At 58.6% G+C, this 19,956-nt stretch overlaps 7 protein-coding genes across 7 annotated transcripts; 3 read left to right on the top strand and 4 right to left on the bottom strand.

Annotated features, from left to right (window-relative positions):
* Positions 1 to 1,823: 1,823 nt before the first annotated feature.
* Positions 1,824 to 3,939, bottom strand: B0H64DRAFT_3113 (uncharacterized protein). The gene has a single exon (XM_062800153.1). The coding sequence runs from the start codon at positions 3,613 to 3,615 to the stop codon at positions 2,065 to 2,067; it is 1,551 nt and encodes a 516-aa protein (XP_062663461.1). The 5' UTR covers positions 3,616 to 3,939; the 3' UTR covers positions 1,824 to 2,064.
* B0H64DRAFT_3112 (uncharacterized protein) lies at positions 3,940 to 5,666 on the bottom strand. The gene is made up of 2 exons (XM_062800152.1): positions 4,521 to 5,666; positions 3,940 to 4,463 (listed from the first exon to the last, which is right to left on the bottom strand). The coding sequence occupies exons 1-2, from the start codon at positions 5,485 to 5,487 to the stop codon at positions 4,264 to 4,266; spliced, it is 1,167 nt and encodes a 388-aa protein (XP_062663460.1). The 5' UTR covers positions 5,488 to 5,666; the 3' UTR covers positions 3,940 to 4,263.
* Positions 5,667 to 6,500: 834 nt separating this feature from the next.
* On the top strand, positions 6,501 to 8,108 carry B0H64DRAFT_315420 (GPI-anchored wall transfer protein 1; the record flags this gene model as incomplete). Its single annotated transcript, XM_062800242.1, has 2 exons — positions 6,501 to 6,644; positions 6,717 to 8,108. 2 exons carry the CDS (start codon positions 6,501 to 6,503, stop codon positions 8,106 to 8,108), a joined length of 1,536 nt encoding a protein of 511 aa, XP_062663459.1.
* Positions 8,109 to 8,797: 689 nt separating this feature from the next.
* B0H64DRAFT_3103 (uncharacterized protein) lies at positions 8,798 to 9,822 on the top strand. Its single transcript, XM_062800146.1, has one exon. The coding sequence runs from the start codon at positions 9,095 to 9,097 to the stop codon at positions 9,710 to 9,712; it is 618 nt and encodes a 205-aa protein (XP_062663458.1). The 5' UTR covers positions 8,798 to 9,094; the 3' UTR covers positions 9,713 to 9,822.
* A 1,115-nt stretch (positions 9,823 to 10,937) lies between these two features.
* Positions 10,938 to 14,653, top strand: B0H64DRAFT_447945 (uncharacterized protein; the record flags this gene model as incomplete). Its single annotated transcript, XM_062807032.1, has 3 exons — positions 10,938 to 11,837; positions 11,892 to 12,485; positions 12,561 to 14,653. The coding sequence occupies 3 exons, from the start codon at positions 10,938 to 10,940 to the stop codon at positions 14,520 to 14,522; spliced, it is 3,456 nt and encodes a 1,151-aa protein (XP_062663457.1). The 3' UTR covers positions 14,523 to 14,653.
* A 923-nt stretch (positions 14,654 to 15,576) lies between these two features.
* On the bottom strand, positions 15,577 to 16,752 carry B0H64DRAFT_447939 (uncharacterized protein; the record flags this gene model as incomplete). The annotated part of the gene is made up of 4 exons (XM_062807031.1): positions 15,577 to 15,855; positions 15,911 to 15,982; positions 16,105 to 16,378; positions 16,486 to 16,752. The coding sequence occupies 4 exons, from the start codon at positions 16,750 to 16,752 to the stop codon at positions 15,824 to 15,826; spliced, it is 645 nt and encodes a 214-aa protein (XP_062663456.1). The 3' UTR covers positions 15,577 to 15,823.
* Positions 16,753 to 17,274: 522 nt separating this feature from the next.
* On the bottom strand, positions 17,275 to 19,343 carry B0H64DRAFT_3058 (uncharacterized protein). The gene has a single exon (XM_062800123.1). It carries the CDS (start codon positions 19,237 to 19,239, stop codon positions 17,350 to 17,352), a length of 1,890 nt encoding a protein of 629 aa, XP_062663455.1. The 5' UTR covers positions 19,240 to 19,343; the 3' UTR covers positions 17,275 to 17,349.
* Between the last annotated feature and the right edge of the window lie 613 nt (positions 19,344 to 19,956).

The raw sequence follows: 19,956 nt of genomic DNA, 5'->3' as shown, positions 1-19,956 counted from the left end.
TTCAGCTTTGCTGATACATACTACATCAAATATCCTAATCTAGTCTCACGGCAGGTCAAGTGATACGAGGACGACCCCTAAAACTTGATTCTTTCCCTCGGTCGCCTTGCACAGCAGCAGGGAGGGCTGGAATCTGGGCTCGCTGGGAAGCGAGCCTGGTGAATCAAGGCAAAGGCCAGGAAGGGACTCGCCGCCTGCGAAAGTGAGGGAGTTTGTTACGTCTTTCCTTCCCGCGCGCCCAGTGTAGGCGTAGCAACCTACCTATTCCGGAGACTGCGACACCCGTTGCAGCGTCGCACCGCCCGTGGAGCCTGCTCGACGCGCAACAAGATTGCGATGGGGCCTGAGGACTTTTTGTGATGAGAGCAATTGCTTGAGGAGTTGCGCGCTCCAGTTGCGCCATCTTGGGTCATGGGCGATCAACTTCTTGTTGTTGGTTCGGCTCGGTTCGGTTCGCCTGCTTTTTGACTTTCGCACTCCTCCCCTCACTCCTCCACCACCCCTGAGCCTTGTTGGTGATCGCCCTTGTGTGGAGTTGTGCCCCCGCCGGGTTCCTCTTCTTTTGCTGTGGCTTCGGCCCGCGTCGGGGGATCGGAGGGCTCTGGGAGGGGCCTGCGGAGATTGCGCTTGCTTTTTTGGCCTGCCTTGTTGGTGGTTGTCGTGTGAGGTACCGTGGATGTACCTCATGTACTTCTCATGTATATGGGGGAGAGGCTCGTGGGATGTGGAGATGTGGATATGGTCGATAGTGTTGCCACGGAGTGTTCCGTTTGGGGAGACATTCGAAGTGGATGTGAGTGGGATGGTTTTACAGGGGACGGAACTTGTTTGTCGTTAGTGTGGAAAGCTGGCCGTGGGGGAGTTGATGAATGTTAATGAGACGTGGCAAACTCGTTCCTAGGAAGTTGGCAGCGTAAGTGTGGTGGTGGCTACGATTATGACATACACTACGGAGTTTGAACCGCTATCTTTGGCTTGTGTCTGAACATCTGGACGAAGGAGTCGTATACATAGGAACAGGTATAAGGGAGCGATTTCTTGAGGGCGGGACATGGCGATTGAAACCTTTTTCGTAAAGCGGTGTTCTCATTTCATGCTTTCATGTTTGGATATCATCTTTCCGATAAAAGTACAACTAGACTTGTCCCTCAAGCAAGCCTCAATGCCGACGCCAGCGCCAACAGGCCGTGAAATGCATCCAAATACCAACCATGGGTACACAGTCCGTCCCTTACATGACACGCGCCCCTGTCGTAGCCAAGATCCGGTTCATGTCGAACTCTTCCCCGGCTGTGCTCCCCACTCGTCTACTGCACCCGTGGCGCAATCTGGGGGCCTTCCTGCGGCTATCGTGGGTGAATCTGCGAGATGCCGTCCCGGGGATGCCCTTCCGCCCCCTGGTCCGGTACAGCACCGCTGGAGGGCCGTGGGTGTAGGCAAGCTGGGCGGAAACCGGGGGTTACAGCCAACGAACGACCCCAGACCGGAGGGTTTAACAGTTTTGACCCTGGTCATATACCGGATGGGTCTGACCTCGGTCTGGCCTCACCGTGTCGTATCCCCCGGACTGGGAGTAAGGTGAGCAGCGTGGGTGAAAGGGGCCGGAGGCTACTCCGGCCCGAACAGAGGCCAAGGCCGGTCGTCCCCTGCTGAAGCGCCATGTGATATTGTCTCCCATCCTTGCCTGGACGTTGTGTCTCACACGGCCCGTCCCTCTCCTGCAGGAGGTTGTGAAACAAAACAAGGCAGACCACACCGCGCAATATAATACGCCGTACGGGTACGGTGCCGAGATACCCGGCCTGGTCTTGTGCCCTGGGGGGCGGTGTGGCTTCGTGACCGGTGTGGCTCGCTCAGATCTGGTTGGTCTCGCTTCTTAGTCGGTGAGGGGAAACCAATAGAACCCGTTAGGCGCGCGGCGTGGCTCGTTGGTCTCGGGGCCACATCGCGGAGGCCAAGATATAATCTGTACCGCCCTTAGCCCGTGCCTGTCCCCTCGGGACAGCCCTGCTGAGGAGGGGGGCCGAGAGACTGCGCCAGCCACTCTGGTATAAGACCTCACCCTCACTTCCCTTCGGGCACTCCCGGCGCTTCCAGCTTCCCCTCACTCTCCAGCCCTTCCCCGGGCGTCGTGGCAACGCTACAGGCACTGCTGCATAGCTCAGCATCCCTCTCTGCCTGTAGCCCCTTCACGAACGCGATAATCTCCAACGCCACCTCAAATGGCGGCAAACATGAGGCATCAACGGTCAGCCCAGCCTTCGTAGGCCTCGCCAGGCCAAGCTCCGACCCGCCGCCCCGAGCCCAGCACGACCCCATGCCCGTCCCAGGCCCAGCTCCGCCACCGACTTGGGTTCCAGGACCGTACAGACTGAACGCCCTCCCCCTCGCCTCCCCGTACCCTCCCGCACCCCGTCCTATAATAGACGCACCCGTCGGCTGTCTCCCTCCTCCCTCTCCGTGACCACCATCACCACCATCAGCACGACCGCCATCCTCACTCCCCACCCCACCCCCGCCCCCCTCCTCTTTTGACCACCCAGACGACGCCGACGCCGACGCCGACGCCGACGACAGCAGCACCGAGTCCAACCCCCCGACACTAGCGACCCTCCTCCTCGGGGCGCCACCAACAGCCCTCCCCATACCCACACCACCCACACCACCAACACCACCACCACCACCACCACCAAAACCACCAAACCCTCCACCACCTCGACCGCCACCCCCACTCCCACCCCCGCCCGCCCTCCGGCCCCCGCAAGCCGCGCCCCCGCCGCCGCCGCCGTCCGCACAGCACAGCACGACCCCGACAAACAGACGCCCCGCGCGGGCGGCCGCCTCCTCGAAGGTGTGCAGGGCGGCGCGCCCCGCCGCAGTATCCGGGCAGCAGGCGGGCAGCACGGCGATGCGGGCGCCGTTGCGGGGGCGGGTGAGTAGGGCGGTGAGGTTCTCGCTGCTGCAGGGTGGGGCGGGGGCGGGGGCTGGTGTTGTGGTTGCTGTTGGGGAGGGGGGGATGGTGGTTGCTATTGTTGTTGTTGTTGTTGGGGGGGTGGGTTTGAGGGCGGTGGGGGTTGCGGAGGTGGTGGAGGTGGAGGTGGCGGCTGTGGAGGCGGTGGAGGCGGAGGAGATGGAGCCGGAGCGGGAGATGGTTGGTGAGTAGGAGGAGGAGGATGAGAAGGAGGGGGATAAGAAGGAGGGGGATGAGAAGGAGGGGGGCGAGAAGGAAGTGGATGAGAAGGAGGGTGAGGGTAGGGGGCTGAGGTCGTGGATGGAGGAGTCGACGTCGGAAGAGAAGTAGCGCGGATGTTCGGGAGTCAAGAGCGGGTGGTGCTCGTGCCGGCGTTGGTGCTTGTGTTTGGAGGCGGTGCGGTTGATGCCGCAACAATTGCTGCTGCTGGCGGCCTCCCGGCCAACACTGCGGACGTCGACGAGTAGTGAATTCTCGCTGCCGAGGAGAAGCGTCAGGTACTCGGCTACCGTCTCCTTCCCGACGCCATTCCAGCCGTTGATGTACACCAACGGTGCAGGGGCGGGATCCATGGGCCGGCAGAAAATATCAGGCGTAGAGACAGACGGGGCCAGGCGGGGACGCCGGTTGGGAACGTTACTCATTGGGTCAACTTGGTGTTGCCGTTTGAGTTGTTGTTTCGACCGTTTGGCTCGGTGAGATCACGATGTGAACAGTGTCCATGGCAGTTGGGCCGAAAGGGTGGACGACCACCGTGCACGCTCACTGGCATAGATATACACACCAGAGGCGTTGGGCGGCTCTCGTAGTCCCCGTGGTTGAAGGTGAGGGGCAGTTGAATCTGGACTCATCGAATAATCGTGGTATTGACTCAGGATCAGCTGCGAATCGGCCTAGCCACTCTAACATCAGACGGCGGAGACAAAACATCGGCCTCGGGAAAGGCCTAGGATCTAGGGGGCGAGAAACTTACCCGCGGGAGGGCGCAGTCTTGTATTTCCAACCAGCAGGCACTTTCAATCGATGGCCACAACTCGGACACGCCATCTCGATAGCAAACACGGAGCACATATTCCGGTCAGCGCGACTTACACGGTACACGACGGAAGGGTAAACGCGGGTTCTCACTAGCAATGTATTTCGCCATCAAAGACATACTGCGGAAGTCCAGGGCAAGGCCCGCCATACAAAAGTACATGATGAGAGGGGTCGATTAGTAGTCAGGGGCAGTCCCAGATCATGTGAGCGATGACGGCAAAGAAGAATGATTTCGTGCGCCCCACGCTCTTATCTCACGCTTTCCCTCCGAGGTACTCGATGTTTTGTTTGATTGCCTCCGTGAGCTCTCCCTGGCCGGTGTAAACGTGTGCCACCGTCTGAGCCCATACCTTCGGGTTAGGCATGGGCAGGTCGATTATGTCGCCCTTCTCGATGTGGCCTGAATAGAGAAACGCGGCCAGGACGGGGAAGAAAGCGCGTGCATACTTGGCATCTGTAGGAGACTTGTTAGCTACGGCACGATCATGACAACCGGAGAAACCACACTGACGGATCGGCACTGTATTTGTGCTCTGGACGTGAGATCTGTCGCGATCTAGACCGTGCTTGGCGCTGGCCGCCACCGATGAACGCCGCCTGCCGGTTGGAAGAGGGCTCCGGAGAGGAAGCTCACTGGAAGGCCGCCTAGGTCCAGCCGATGGGGGCGGCAGCTCCGGGATGGTAGCCCTAAGCCCATCCATATCGAATGTCCGCCGAAGGAGAAAAGGTTCCCGATTGAGCGCGCACGGTCTCACGCGTGCACGAATGGTGAGCTGGCTGCTGTCCCCGGACGGCCGTTCCAGGGATGCCGCATCACCGTCTGTCGAGGAGCTGTCGCTATGTCTCCGAAGAGCGACGGCCGACACTAAGCAGTCGGCGATGGCCTTGTTGCCAAAGTATACATGGCCCCAATCCTGGAGGCCTTCTCGGATTTGTTGGCTGTTACGCCGCCCACTAGGGGAGGATAATGCCGGGAGCGAGTGGCGGCGGTCGTCGATGGCGCTAGTGATGGCGGGTGTCAACGGCGATCGTGGTAGTCCGTCAGGCAACCCCCCGAGCAGGATCTCTCTCGTTCGGGCCGCGAGGGTCTGCGGGCCGGTGTACTGCATGAGCTTGGGAGACAGCGGAGAGGGTGCCGGAGCACGGGGCAAGGGTAAGCTGGCGGCAGACCCGCGTCGAGCATCTGGGTTTTGCTCGGATATGGGGGAGAGCGACCGGGCCGTGGTTGGCGACTGCTGGGATCCCCGCCTCCCCCGAGGATCTACGCGGTCCAGCCTATCCACCAAAGCTCGCTCGTGGGCTCTCATGGGGTCATAGCCAGGCGGTGTTGGGTGCATAGGGCTGGGCAAACTCAAGGATGCCGAGTAAAGAGGGCTCGTCGCAGAGAGCGCGGTGGTTCCGGGAGAGGGCTGGGGGTGATCGCCGCGGCCGGTCCAAACCGGACGCAGCTCGGGTCGAGACCTCGTCTCTGTCTCCATCCTGGGTGATGGCGTGTGGTAACAACTGATTTCGGTTCAAGTGACTCTTGCGTCTAGTTGGTTCGACACCACGGTGAGAATATTTCTGGTGGTGTTGAGTGCAACCTTCCAAGTGCTGAGGAACATGTCGACGATAATGGGGGTGGCGGCGTGGCTGGCGACGACGCCTGCTTTTGTACTTACTCCCTTTCTTCGGCAGTGAAAGAATGCCGCCCTCAAAGCAGCCCGTATCCCCGGTGAGTCAGCCAGAGGCAATGATGCGAGACAAAGCTCTGGGCGACTCATCAGTTCTGGGGGGAGGTGGACAAAGACCGGGGGCGTGCAGAGTGTGACGAGCTCGCAGGAAAGATAGCGGGAATCACGGTATGCTGTGCGTTCCAGAGCAGAGCGTCGTCACTAGCCTCCTGAGTTGTGCAGTCTCCCGGCACAACCCGGGATAGAGGACAAAGAAAAAAAAAACCCAAGCACGCCACTGACAACATTTGTTTGCAGCATCCTGAATTTCGGAACCGAGGTTCAAACGTAGCTGTTGTTGAAGCCTTTGAAGACCAAATGTCGAATATATCAGCATTTTATGATGTAGGAGTGATGATTACTGCTTGTCTTCGTCCGATACATTTTGAGGAGAACCCAAACTTAATTCAAGAGTTCATGAAAGTTGAGGATTGGGTTTGGAATGCGGGCGTCTGATGCTGGAATGTGACAGGGAGCAGGCATGCATCCAGTCTTGGCAGCCTGGAGAGCTTCTGAGGGTTGCTATTGGCCGGATGGGGCGCACCTTGGCGGCTGGCGGCCTTATCGGGAAGTCGCAAGCTGGCATCGCCAACTTGAAACTGACAACTCCTCCACTATCACTTCTCACTTGGCAATTACTGCCGGGTTTCGGCATTAGGCAGTCGCAACTTCCGCATGATCGTTTGTTGAGGAGAACGAATGTTATCCTGAAATTCTGAGACGCCGATTTCCCCCCCTCCTCCCGTTTATCCCATATTCCTCAGCTTAGGTCTTTCCACATGGCTGATTTGGCCGATGACTTGGCGGCGGCCGCGGCAGCGGCAGCAGCATCGCCGAGCTACAAGCAATTGAAGGAGGACTTTGTCTCAAACCTTTCGGGCGGGTCCGTGGTGGAGATTGCCCAGGTTTGCGCAGTGGCACCGGTATGAACCATCAGACGGAACTATCGAACGAGGCTATCACGGGGATGTCGCTGATCAACCATCCCATCACAGGTCGTCTCCCTCCTTTGGTCTGCCCTCCAAGCCCGACAAACGTTTTTCAAGCCGTATAACCCGATAGCCTTCGTCGTCGACTTCCTCCTCAACGTGGGAGCCCTCCTGCTCTCCGTCACTCTCTACTCGAGCGTGCCTCTCCTACTCAACATCCTCCTCCTGGCACCCGCCGCCGTGGTTTATTTCAGCCCCCCGAACAACCCCTCGGCACGCAAGAAAAAGCCCCAGCTCCCGCCCAATGCGCAGTCCAAAACATCGCCGGGGCTCCCCGGTGCCCTCTCCACCAAGCCCTTTCTGACCAACTACCGTGGCAACATGATGGTCGTCACCTGCATATGCATTCTCGCCGTCGACTTCCGTCTGTTCCCGCGCCGGTACGCCAAGGTGGAAACCTGGGGTACCTCGCTGATGGACATGGGCGTCGGGTCATTTGTCTACTCGGCCGGCGTCGTCGCATCTCGGCCCGTGCTCAAGGAGCGCGCCGACGGTCGAACCACACCGCTAGCTACTCGGCTGATGCGGTCACTGCGTCACTCTCTACCGCTCCTCGCTCTGGGTGTTGTGAGGCTGCTTAGCGTCAAGGGCCTGGACTATGCCGAACACGTGACGGAGTATGGCGTGCACTGGAATTTCTTCTTTACCCTGGGCTTCTTGCCACCTTTCGTGGCGCTCTTCCAGTCGGCGCTCAAGTTGGTGCCGTCGTATGCCGGACTGGCCATCCTGCTTGGTACCTTGTACCAGGTGGTTTTGGAGACTACGGAGCTGAAGGCGTACATCCTGGCGGGACCGAGGACCGACCTCTTGTCCATGAACAGAGAGGGAATTTTCAGTTTTATTGGATACCTCGCCATTTTCCTCGCCGGCCAAGACACGGGCATGCTCGTCCTACCGAGGAGCCTTGCCCGAGACGGTGCGTCCGGAGCCACTGGCTCTCGGCGCCGCGCGCTAGTGCTCAACTTGGCCGGGTGGTCGGCGGTCTGGATAACCCTCTACCTCCTTTGCACCGACTACACATACGGTGCGGGGTTGACGGTATCCAGGCGGTTGGCAAACCTGCCATACATACTGTGGGTGGTGGCCTCCAACAGCGGGCTCATGTTGGCCTTTTGCCTGGTCGACACGCTTCTCTTTCCTGCATTCTACAAGGCGCAGGACGCGAAGTCGGAGAAGGAGGCCTACGACACGGCAACGAGCCGTGTGCTGAAGGCGTATAACCGCAACGGCCTGGCCATCTTTCTACTGGCTAACCTCCTGACGGGGCTCGTCAACATGACGGTGCGCACGCTGGATGTGGGCAGAATCCCGACAATGGGGCTGTTGGGTGGGTATATGGCCGTGTTGACGGCTGCTGCGGTCGGGTTGGACATGTACGATATCACTATCAAGTTGTAGATGGGGCGTCTACTGTGTAAAAAGAAGATGGGATGGTGAGTAGCCCTGGATTGGGCATCAATATTTAGATAATGTCGGCTTCCGAGGTGTGTAACAGTGTAAGACAAGGCTGTTTGCAGCGGGCGAGTGCGGCCGGCTCTTGGGTTCGCGAATTGCCGGTTTTGCTTTTCTCTACTGTGGGTTGGGGTTTCCCCTCTTGGTCACAAACGAGCACCCAAACGACACATTGAAAAGGTTCACTTTCAAAAAGCAAAGTTGTTCCCACGTCGTCGGACGCGGTGTTACGAAACACGTCATACCTGACCAGGTAATACATACATGCCTGTAATATATTGACCAAATACACGGGCGCATGCTGGACGCCTCCTCTCCACATGCCGGGCAAGTGCATCTAAATATTGCGACCTGTGCTCGATCTCAATGCCGCTTCGATCTGTGCTTCTTTTTTTTTTCAATCTCCGATCTCACCTAATCTTGCTGTTCCTGCAGCCGCGGGTGCATGTTGCTGCAAGGGGGCCAGAAAACACGGCTTCTCCGCCCCTGACAGCGTCGTTCAGTCAGCCCAGTTTCTGGGCTTCTGATCCTGAAGCGCGGCTGCGATGATGGGCAGGGGCCGAGGGGTGATGCCACGCTTCTGGAAGTCAAGGGTGGACGTGACTCTGTCTCGTTCAGGCAAGGGACTCCACCGCGAGATCAGCCGCAATTCCGAAAGGGACGATGGGATGCCCTGCTTTGGGACGATGCGATTTGTTCACGGCGTTGCCGTTTTCGACGGCCGTGGGGGATGCCGTCAGCTGGTGCATCCCTGCGTTTCGATATGCGCCTCATCTCCGACATCAATGCGTGCCGCCGTCCACGTTTATATTAGCCTGGGATGGCCTGATGGGCGACGTTGGTACAGATTATTCTGTACTTGGTAACTAGTTGTGGGCAGGTTGATTGTTGTGCTCCATGGGCAGATTACCTTGTCGTTCAACATCGGTGTCATGCGGAGACGGCGATACGGGCGAACCGGCGTTTTGCGCAAAGCCCGCTCGTTCTCAAGGTTGGATTGTGAATCCCTCGGTTGTGGCAACCCTCTCACCGCGTCCCTGCTCCCTCGGATAGCTCCCGAAGGAAGTGATTATCCCAGAGCCACGGGCACAGCCGGCACAACTCAAAACAAAGCCGCTTACTGTGTACTTGTATTCTGTGCATCGTGTCACAATGTGCATCTCGACCGCCCCTTTGCCGAAACCGTTTTTGATATCCCTCTGTCGGTGTCCTGGAGGGGTTCTTTTGGGATGATGGAGTCGGTGGAAAAAGGTCCACCGCATTGCAAACGGATACCCCTGAACCATGTCTCAATCCCGCTTGGCCCAGGTACGGAGGCGCTTGCTATTAGGGGTCAAGACGCACAGTGTGCTGGATGGACGGATCGCTTGGCACTGCGACGAGGATCTGCAAAACAGCCCTTGAGGATCCAATCATGCCCGCATATGCCTCGAAACATCAGACGGAAAGAGGCACACTTCATGAAGGGGAACTGGCTGAGCGAGGCGGCGATGTTTCGTGAGCGGGATGCAGTTGAGTTGTTTGTAATCGCCATCTGTCGTCGTCAGTGATGCAAGCCCGTCAGCCCAAGGGTGTGAGTGCGTCGGGTGATGTCAGGATACGGGTCGACCGCTCAAGCTGGAGGAAGAGGTTGATCCATTACACAGTTGTTATGGCTTTCATGCGTCCGAAGGCAAGTTGTGAGATGAACGAGGCTTGTTGGCGCGTTGGCTTCCTCTCCAAACGCGATGTTCCGTCGAGGTCTGGTTCACAGCCCGCTCAACGGCCCACTAACCACCGGCCATTGTTGACAGCCGCGTCTGCGGAAACGTGAAAGGTGTGCTTGAATCGAGCGACGGCAGCTGCTGGAGGGTGGCTTGGGACTGGGGAATTAAAGGGCTTCGAGGTAAAAACTGACCGGGCTGGTACGAGTCAGACCAGCGGAAATTGGTGGCAGTTTATGTATCTCCCTCGATGGCGCTAACGGCGGCCTGTAACAGCTTTAAGCCAAAATTCCCACTGTACAAATGCTGCAGAGCATGGACATGTTGGCCAACATCTTGGCCGAGTTGCGGGCGGGAGGAACTGGGGGAAGGAACCCCAGCCGAGAAACGGGCAGCGCGGGCAAGAGCGCCAAACAATCACCCACATCGACAACAAACCCATTGGCTCTCCGCTCCCAGCTCCTCAAACCTTCCCTTCCTCCCTCACCGCCCTCTTCCTCCCTCCCCCCCTCCTCCCCCTCTCCACCGTCGCGCGACGGGAGAGCGATCCGCACGGAGCACAGGGCTACCCTCCGACCTCCAGACTCTGCCGTATACCGAGTCCGCCCCCGAACTTTTTAGGCGCATTGTCCTGCGGGTGCGGCGCGAGTAAACAAGGCCCACGACTCAGGCTTCGCAGTAGCTCCTCGCGACCCCAACATCACCGTCGCACCTGCGAGTCTAAAACCCGACGGCAGGCGATCAATCAGCACGCGGGATTCCCGACATCGAATCGCAGCACAAAATGCCAATCGAATTGGCCCATTGATAGTACGAACCGCCAATCGACTTCTGGACTTTAGCACCACGCAAACAGGGAACTTCGAGGGCGCTGCACCGCCGCCGCACAGTCGGCGATTTTCTGTCTCATCTCGACCGACCGCGATTTCCTGGTTTTGCTGAGAGGAGAGGTCCTGTTCGACCCCCCAAATCATCCCGCTTCAACTGGCACCAATCCCCCCAACCAGGCAAAAACATTTGCTAGTGCTGCACGCACTTTGCTTGCCTGTCTGCGCGTCTGCGGAGACGGAAAATGTCCAGTGCTTTCCAAACAGTGCCCCATCATCCAACATCAGCTGCTTCGCAATTCGGTCGACAATACCCGTCGGCCCATCCATCTCCGACACGGGAAGGGCCCGGCTATCATGCAAATCAGGAACTCTCGGGAGCCTCACCAGCATCGTCTTCCGGACGACCTCCTTACAGACCCAGCACCAACGACGACGCGGACCCCTCTCCCAACGCTCCAATGAGCTCCCGCGCCGCCGTCGCCTCACCGGTGACAATTCCGGTGCATTCCGCCACAGATCCTTCTGAACTACAGTTCGCGGAGCGAAGGCGTAACATGCCGACCGCCGTCCCTCCGCGGACATCAAGTTCCCGGCGGACTCAACCTAGCGAGCGCTCCGCTGACCCGTCCCGCCGAACCCACGCCGATTCCAGCCGCGACGCGAACGGCAGGATAGATCCGTCCGAGCAGAGCTCCCGCAGCCGACGAGCAAACCAAGCTTCCCAGGATCAATACGGGGTAAATGGCACCCGCGATGCCCGCGGAAACCCTTCGGCGACAGGACCAGCCCGCTCACCGCCTCTCAACGCGCATTCGACCAACGGACCGTCAAGGGAGGCGAGCGAGATTTTGAACAGCATCTTGATTTCCCAGCCTGAAGTTGACATTGAGAGAGAAAAGGAGCGCCTCGCCCTGGCCCAGCCGCACCAAGATGCGGGACTGCACGACGACGATGCGGCATCACCCCCCGTGGTTGCAATGTCCGACCCCGCAGAAGACACGAGGCGCAGCGGGAGAAGTCGGCACGATCACTCAAGACGCGAAAAGCAGACCAAGTTTGGCGAGTTCATATTGGGGAATACAATTGGTGAGGGTGAGTTCGGGAAAGTCAAACTCGGCTGGAAGCAAGAAGGAGGTGTGCAGGTACGTCGTCGTCCGAGTCACCCAATCCGCTTGTCCCGCTAACCCGGCCATCAGGTCGCCATCAAGCTCATCAAAAAGGACCAGCTAGGCGGCAACCCCTCACGCATGGCCAAGATTATGCGCGAGGTGGCCATCTTGAAGCAGCTAACGCACCCCAACATTGTCCGACTCCATAAGATGGAAGAATCGGATAGGCACTATGGAATCGTGTTGGAATACGCCTCCGGGGGCGAGCTGTTTGACTACATCTTGAACCACCGATACCTGAAGGACAACGCCGCACGGCGGTTATTCGCCCAGCTCGTGTCAGGGGTGGGTTACCTGCACAAGAAGGGAATAGTGCACCGCGACTTGAAGCTGGAGAACCTCCTACTGGATCGGAACCGCAACATCATCATCACAGACTTTGGGTTCGCTAACACGTTCGACCCGCACGAGGAGCTGAGCGAGGAGGAAGAGCTGAACCTGACAGATCGCGAATTCGTTAAGCGCGTGGGGCTGGACAAGGTCAAAGCCAACGGCTCACGAAAGGGCGACCTAATGCAAACCAGCTGCGGCAGCCCCTGTTACGCAGCGCCGGAGCTCGTAGTTAGTGACTCGTTATACACCGGAAGAAAGGTGGATGTTTGGAGCTGCGGTGTTATCCTGGTAAGTGGTGCGGTTCGTGGTGCAGGGAGTTAGTTGGCGCTAACCTCTACATCTCCATTCAGTACGCGATGCTAGCTGGTTATCTTCCCTTCGATGACGACCCGGCGAACCCCGAAGGCGACAATATCAACCTTCTCTACAAATACATCGTCAACACCCCCGCTAACCTTCCCCGAGTACGTCACTCCTCACGCGCGCGACCTGTTGCGGAGGATTCTCGTTCCGAACCCGCGCAAAAGAGCGGACTTGTTTGAGGTGGCCCGCCACAGCTGGCTTAGCGAGTACGCCCATGTCGTCGAGTTCATTACGTCGAGCACCACGAGCCCCAAAGATATCCAAAACACGACGGTACCCGCAGAAGAGGAGGAGAACCCGTCCCTCGGGCGGAGTTCGTCGGTGCGGGAATCGTCAAAAAAGACGGCCGTTTCACCTCCAATTGGCGGGTTGGTCAGCAAACAGGGCACCATCGATGCGGACGCAGAGGCTACCGCGCAAGCCAAGCAGCAGAGGGACAACAAGCGTCGTACGGTGCAGGTGGAATATGTGGCGCCGAATACGACCACACAACGCGGCGAATCGTCGGGCACTCAAGCATCCGGCAGCCGTACGCGTGCTCGTCCCGGGAGCCAAGGAGCTGTGGAGGTTGCCGACGTTGGCTCGACATCATCACCCAAGGAGAAGCCGTTGCCTCAAAATCACCATGCGGGTGCAGAGTCGTACGCCAAGCCGCCGGTCGCGTCGAGGAGGCCGCCGAGCACTCACCGCAATCCGAGCTCATCAGCCGCAGCCGTTCGCGGCGCACGCGAGGGCCCGTTCATGCCGACAGTCCCAAGCACCTCTTCCGCCAGGCCCGCAACCGGCGGCTCCATGCAGTCGACCGGCTCTAAGGGCCCCGGGGCGGGCGCGAAACCCTCGTACAGTCAGCCGGTGCCCCCCGAGGTTGCAGATACAAATGCCCACGGAAGGATCCAACAACCATCACGAAGCGGCAGCAGCTACGGAATCCCCACATCGACATCACAACCCCAACCCCAACCCCAACCTCAAGAGTATGGGCGGCCCAGCACCACTCTACCTCCCAAATTCGCCAGGCTCTCCGGCCTTGGTCCCGAGACGGGTGATACCAGCCCCGGAGGCGCTTCGGGCGGGGAGGCCAAGGGCCACAAACGGTCTAGCACAATGGGCGAGATTGGCGGCAAGCTCTTCGGCCGGAGCGGGTCGCTGTTTGGCGGTAAGAACCGCAAACGGGCGGAGCAGCAACCGGCCGGGGAGAAGGGCAGGAAATATCCGCCTGTCAGCATGAACAACTCGCTATCAGGAGGTGATGAAACGCGGCCGTCTATGGATTCGAAGCGCTCCCGCAGGTCCTTCTCTATCGGCCTCGGTAAGAAGACATCGGGCAGCATCAGCGGCTCGCAGAAGTCCCAGGAGAAGCACGCGAGACGTTTTTCGTTCATCCCGGCATCTTTCTCGCTCAAGGCGATCGGGATCGGCAAAGATGACCCGCAGCTCGATTCACAGCAAGACCTACCTATCCAGGAACCCCCGACCGTTGACCAATATGGTCGGTACACGGACCAGGACATGGTGCGGGAACAGCACGTGGATGCGTCCACTCTAGATGGCATGTACGCACAACTCCATGAAGAATCCCGCACGTCGATCGATCCCTATGGGCGTCAAGAGCAGTACCCCGCCAACGGGTACGGACATATGTCCGCCAGCCAAGGCTATGTGCCGGCTCCGCTCCTAAGCGGCGGCTCGGATGGGTCGGTGGACAACATGCGGCGCCCTGCCGGATCTGCGCCGCAGCTCCCACAGCTTTCCCACCAGGACGGGGCCTACGACGGGCGCCGGGTTCCTGGTGGCCCCAAAGCCAACCGTGGTGTTCTGCAGAAAAACAAGCGGTTTGTCGACGCGTGGGACACTGACTCGTATTCACGCGGCCACGACCACTCTGGCAGCAGCGGCCCCGCGAGGAAGGTTATGGACTTCTTCAGGAGGAGAGGAAAGGCCAGGGGTGGCGAGATCGGGTGAGCCATGCTTGACCGTCGCAAAACGTCGGGTACTTGGCGTGTACCCGCCCTCCTTTAGCAACCCGTACCGGAAGTCGCGGAGACCGGTGGGATTGATGGCTGTTGGAGAGTGGCGCCAAGAAGAAGTTGACGACCGAGGAATCCAGGTCGTGTCGGGGGAGGGCTGGACCGCACTGCACACAACCCTTGCATTGCAAAGTCAAATCGCAACTCCATGCTCTCCTTTTTCGTTGCGTTGGGCTTGAAATTGAGACCAAAATGATACCTACTCTGTTGTTTTCCTCTCTCTCTCTCTCTCACAATCCTCTGTTTTTTTGTTATCATATCGCAATATATTGCTCTTGTAATACAATGGCGGTCGGGCGGTCGGTGTTGGTGTTGGTGTTGGTCGTCGGTTGGGTGTTTGGTCAGTGTCGGGGTGGCCTGGACACATATATCAATCAGCAAAGCAATGGTATTTATTGAGATTCCTGCCCCTTTTCTTCAACTACCTCTTTCTGCGCACAAGAGCGGAGCGGAGCGTGCGTGAGCTAGGCGCTGCGCATTCGGTAAAGCCTGGGGATGTGGTGGTGTTGGGCGGGCTCGTGGGTGGTTGGCTTGTATTTCTGATGGTTGCTTGGTTTCATGGACATATATTTGCTGTGTACTTTGTCTAGTTTGCCAGCCTGCCCATCTAGTTTTGTTTGTCTTTTCCAGTTGGATTTTCTGGGTGCCATTTGCGTGTAAGATATACGATGTCACGAGGAGTATCATCAGCCCGGGCTTGGTCCCCCCCCCCCCGAGCGGGATGCCCAATGGCTGTGGTTAGCGGTTGCTGGAGAGCGCCTTGGTTTTTCTGTGGTTTATTTTCCTGACCACTAACAATACTGTATCATGGCAGCTCGGCGTTATTATTCCAATTCTCATCATGGCTTGTTAGTATCGGTTGGTCTGGTACTGAAAGGTTTGTTTATTTAGCAAGGCACCCTGTGTAACGAATGCATTCTCGTCTGCAATACTACCTACCTATCGTTGCCGGTATTATAAATATCTCGTGTGCATGGTTGTTCGGTACTGTTACTTTCTGATGTGAGGAGAGGGTATATCAAGAAGTTGACTCTTTCCCAAACAGGAGCCGAAGTTCTGGCTAAGAGTTTAAGACGCGAGTTCACTTTCACTACGAACCATAGGGAATACTAGTCTGCCACGGCAGGAGGAGACTGTGCCAACTAAAACATGCATGCTCAATATCTTTCTTTTGTGTCTTGTTTTGTTACTTTTGGCCTGTTGAGTAGAACTACGTCAGCCGCATGATGCCCAAACCTAACATGGGTCTTCGGCTGGAATATACCATTCTGTTCCGGTTGTTAGTTAAAGCCAGGAGGAGGAAGGAAGACAACAAGAACTTACTATCAAACTGCCATGGCAAGATGCCGACGTGTTTTCTCAAGCCTCCCTCGAGACACACACATCGGCTGAATTCTGCGCCGTACGGCTCTTTTTGCGTCCTCATTCACAAGGTCTAGCCCCAGCCCAGCGCAGCAACAATTCACTTCCCTCAAGTGCCCCTAGCCCATCGTGGTAGCCACCCCATCATCACAAACCATCATCCTTCCCGGCCCCGGGACTGCGGCTGCGACTCCTCCCGCTGCGCGCCCCGCGATTCGACCCCCGCGGTCCGCCGCCGCCGCCACCACCGCCGCCGCCGCCGCCTGACCCGCCGCCGAGCCGCCCGCTGTTGTTGTTCTGCTTGCCCGGCGGCGGGCGCACAAACGCAAAGTCCACCTGCACGTTCTGGTCGAGCAGCTCCGTGTCGTTGGCGCCGTCGATGGCCGCGCGCGCCTCCTCCAGCGTCGTGTACTCGATCAGCGCGTAGCCCTGTGTTTTGCGTCGCGTTAGCAAGGGTTGGCGGGGGAAGGGGGGTGGTGGGGGGATCCGCAGCTCCAGATGGTAGGGAGTGTGAGGCCTCGTCCGTCCGTACGTACCTTGACATAGCCCGTCCTGCGGTCGAGGTTCAGGTGCACGTTGCGAATCTCGCCGAACTCGCCGAACTTGTCGTGGATGGCCTCCTCGTCGGCCTCCTCGTGCACGTTGGTCACCATGACGATCCAGCCTTCGATGGAGCGCACGGCGGTGGCTTTGGTGAGGGTCTGCATGGCGGCCAGCTTGGCGGAGCTGTTGCCGTTGTTCGAGGGGGCGTCGCCGGGTCCTTGCTGGACGGGCTCGTCGAGCTCCATTTCTTCCGAGGCCATGTTGGATGGATGGAGGTGGGTTTGGTTTTGTGTTGGTGGTGAAGGGTAATGTTACTGTATGGGTTCGGGACCGAGGTGGGAGAATGTGAAATAGCGTTAAGTTTTGAGAAAGCGAGGTTGTTCGTGGGTCGCGGATGGATTGTTGGGCTGGCGATAATGCTGGTCGCGGGTCCGGCGGGGTGTTGTTGCACTGCACTCAGTGGGCTGGAGCAAAACTGGAGAGAACTCAAAACACCCTAACCCTGGGGAAGGAAGCCATGAGGGAAGGGGTTCAGGGGCATGGGATGACAACAAACTACCTGTGAGGCACAAAAGAAGGAAACGGTTCGGGTGGTTTACGGTAGAGTTTCCTGTAGGTTCCCGCCGGATCACGGATCTCGAGCTCAATCTCTCTCTCCCATCCGTCTCCCTCAACACACGTGGGACTGAACCAAACCGGAAAGTGTAACGATGAGGTGTATGATACTAACCAAGAATAACCCTTCTAAGATGTACTCCCAGGTCCCAGGTGCCCACCAAGTCTATTCCATAGGTAGCCACGCCATGCCATCCCATACCAATGTGTACCACAACCCAACCCCCCTCCAACAGACGCCATCATAGCTCATGACCCGAAACGACCCATAACGCCCTGAGAACCGCCAACCCGCCGCCCTGCGTCTCCAGCGTCCTTCCTCGCCCGCGAAGATTAGGGTCCCAAACACCCGCCTTATCCGAATCCACACCACTTCCCCCCATCATAGGATCCGTCTTGTTATCCCGGTCCCGTCCACCCAACCCACCCGTACCTCCAGTCAGGGGTTTCTGTCCCCCCTCCCCCTCTTCCTCCAGACTCGGCATCGGCACGGGCCGCGGGAGATCCACCTCGCGCATCCACACCTCATCCATGGGCACGCCCAAGTTGCGGTAATCCACCACCTGGCCATCACCCTCCTCCTCCTCCTCCGCCGCCGCCGCCGCCGCCTCCACCATCTCGGCCTCCACGGCGGCAAGCCTCAGCAGCCCCGCGGTCCACCACATGCCAAACAGGCCCCTCGCGTCGCGCGTGCCCAGCGCCGCGCGCGCGTTGTGCCGCAGCCAGGGCACGTACCGCCTGCAATCGGCCTCATGCCTGGCGCGGACGGCCTCGGCTTCCGCTTCGGCTTCCGCTTCCGCTTCCGCTCCGGCGGGTGTGGCGACGGCGGCGCGGGAGCGCAGCAGGGCGCCCGGGGCGCAAAAGGCGGCGAAGTGGTGCATCCAGATGCCCTTGAAGGTCTGGGCGTCCTGGGAGCAGGACCCCAGGGCGTCACAGGCCTCTTCGAGCACGCCGAGGCGGCCGAGGCCGCGCCAGGGCGGGATGGGGCGGGTGGGGTCGCGGCCGTCGTCGATGGGTCGGTTGCGGGCGAGGTCGTAGCCCGTGGCGCGGATCACGTTCTGGATTAAGGTGTGGCCCTCGCGCAGGTAGTGCTCCCGCGCCGGGCCGCCGGTGGCTTGGTATAGGCCGAGTAAGCCAGTTAGGACTACGCCCTGGTTGTAGGTGTAGACCATCTCGTCGCGCTCGTCGCAGTTCGTGTTGTTGCCGCCGGAGTGGTGGCCCGAGATGTGGAAGCCGTCGGCGTAGAGGCCCTGGTGGTTGGTCATGTTGGAGGATGCGAGCCAGCGGTGGGCTTCCTGGGCGGCCCTGCCGAAGATGGGGTCGTGGGGGGGCCATTCTGTTGTGCGGTGGTTGTCGGTGAGTGTGGGATTGGCACCGCTGCCGAAGGGGGAGGCGTTGGGGTCGCCGGGGAAGTGGAGGTACATGCCAATGGAGGCGGAGATGAACAGTTGGTTGGTGATGGCGTTTTTGTACGGCATGAGGCGCGGATTCCAGAGCATGCCGCCTCCGCAGAGCTTCGTGTCCCATCCCCGGGCGGCAAGCTCCCAGAATATCCTCGCGCGATGAGCGAAAGCGGGTATCCAGCGACTTCCATACCACGCCTCGGCCCCGGGGGTGGTTCCCAACCCTGCGGAGGCCGTACCAGAGAGAAACCTGCTGTGCTCATTGATAAACTGGATAGACTCAAGCCAGCCCAGCACGACCCAGAGCATGTCGTCGTAGGCTTGGTTGCGGAGAGAAAAGGCGTCCTCGGCGAAGTAGTAGGCAATGACGTCCGCAAAATACCCGGCAATGACATCCTCCTTTCTGCTGGTACATTCTACGCCTTGGTTGGGACGGTTGAGTTCGAGTTCGTCAGAGATGGTCCGGAGCGTAGCGGCAACATGCGTGCTCATGACGGCACGGGTCCAGTCGATCCCGTGAGGCCAAGTGCCGAGCCAACGCTGGAAGTAATTATCCTGCATGTCGCTCAGTGCCATGAACATGTCCTGGAACAGGTCGATGTCTGGAAGGGGATGGCGTCCCGCATTGCTGCCGTTTCTATCTTTCAGCTTCAACAGAAGTGACGACCAGGGAGAGGTAGCGCAGACGGCCGTGGCCGTAGCTACGACCACGGCCCAGGTAATAAGCATGCTGGCTGGGCCAGGGAGCAGACGGAGTGCCCTTTTGGGCTAACAGGAGAAGTTAAGAAAGTCTTTGTCTGGGTAGAGGTAGTTGTTAGCATGCATATCCTGGGGGGAAGGGGAGATAGTGTAAAACGCCGTACTCTTCGATATAGGAAAACAGGTTGATTCAGATTCAGGATCGGGTATGGTCTACACAGTACAAACCCAAGGTCTAACGGTTTAAGATCGAAGTACGTAGGTAGGCTTGAGCGTGACACAGTTTGTCCCTGCAAGAAACCGAAACCAAGTCGTGTTCAATAACTCGGTAACAGCCGAAGCAAACTTCACCGGGTAGTCAACGAGTAGCGGCTACCAGAGCAGCTTCGAGTTGATCAAACCACGACCAGATCATCATGCTATCATGTTGGTTGTGTTTCTCGAGATACACCGTTTCCAACTTGTTTCGGAGTCTTGTTTCGGAGTGTGGTGACGCCCGGGTGATGGATTGAGAAGGTGGAAGAGAAGATCAGTGGACGGTGTCCTTAGGGTGGTGAGGCCGCCCTTTGGAACTCGACGAATGTTGAAAGAGAGCGACCAATATACGCCGGGAAGCACAATGCTAAAAAGGAACCACGAGACCAGGTCACCAACAAAAAGGAAAAAAAGTTCAAGACATTTGAGCGCCTGTGACGCCTGAGACCATGCGAACAACCCAGACCCGGGGCTGGAGTGTGCCAAGGAAGG

Source organism: Chaetomium fimeti, assembly GCF_033439085.1.
Source record: "Chaetomium fimeti strain CBS 168.71 chromosome Unknown B0H64scaffold_1, whole genome shotgun sequence".
NCBI classification, from domain to species: domain Eukaryota; kingdom Fungi; phylum Ascomycota; class Sordariomycetes; order Sordariales; family Chaetomiaceae; genus Chaetomium; species Chaetomium fimeti.
Note: the sequence above shows the minus strand (reverse complement) of the source record. Positions and strands in the feature narration are given on the sequence as shown.

What these genes read in the sequence shown, in the direction of transcription:
- B0H64DRAFT_3103 (XM_062800146.1), top strand. Translation starts at nt 9,095, where the DNA reads ATGCGGAGACGGCGATACGGGCGAACCGGCGTTTTGCGCAAAGCCCGC.
- B0H64DRAFT_3113 (XM_062800153.1), bottom strand. Translation starts at nt 3,615, where the DNA reads ATGAGTAACGTTCCCAACCGGCGTCCCCGCCTGGCCCCGTCTGTCTCT.
- B0H64DRAFT_3112 (XM_062800152.1), bottom strand. Translation starts at nt 5,487, where the DNA reads ATGGAGACAGAGACGAGGTCTCGACCCGAGCTGCGTCCGGTTTGGACC. An exon ending in CACAAATACAGTGCCGATCC is followed by an intron (nt 4,464 to 4,520) that starts GTCAGTGTGGTT and finishes AGTCTCCTACAG; the next exon opens with ATGCCAAGTATGCACGCGCT.
- B0H64DRAFT_3058 (XM_062800123.1), bottom strand. Translation starts at nt 19,239, where the DNA reads ATGCTTATTACCTGGGCCGTGGTCGTAGCTACGGCCACGGCCGTCTGC.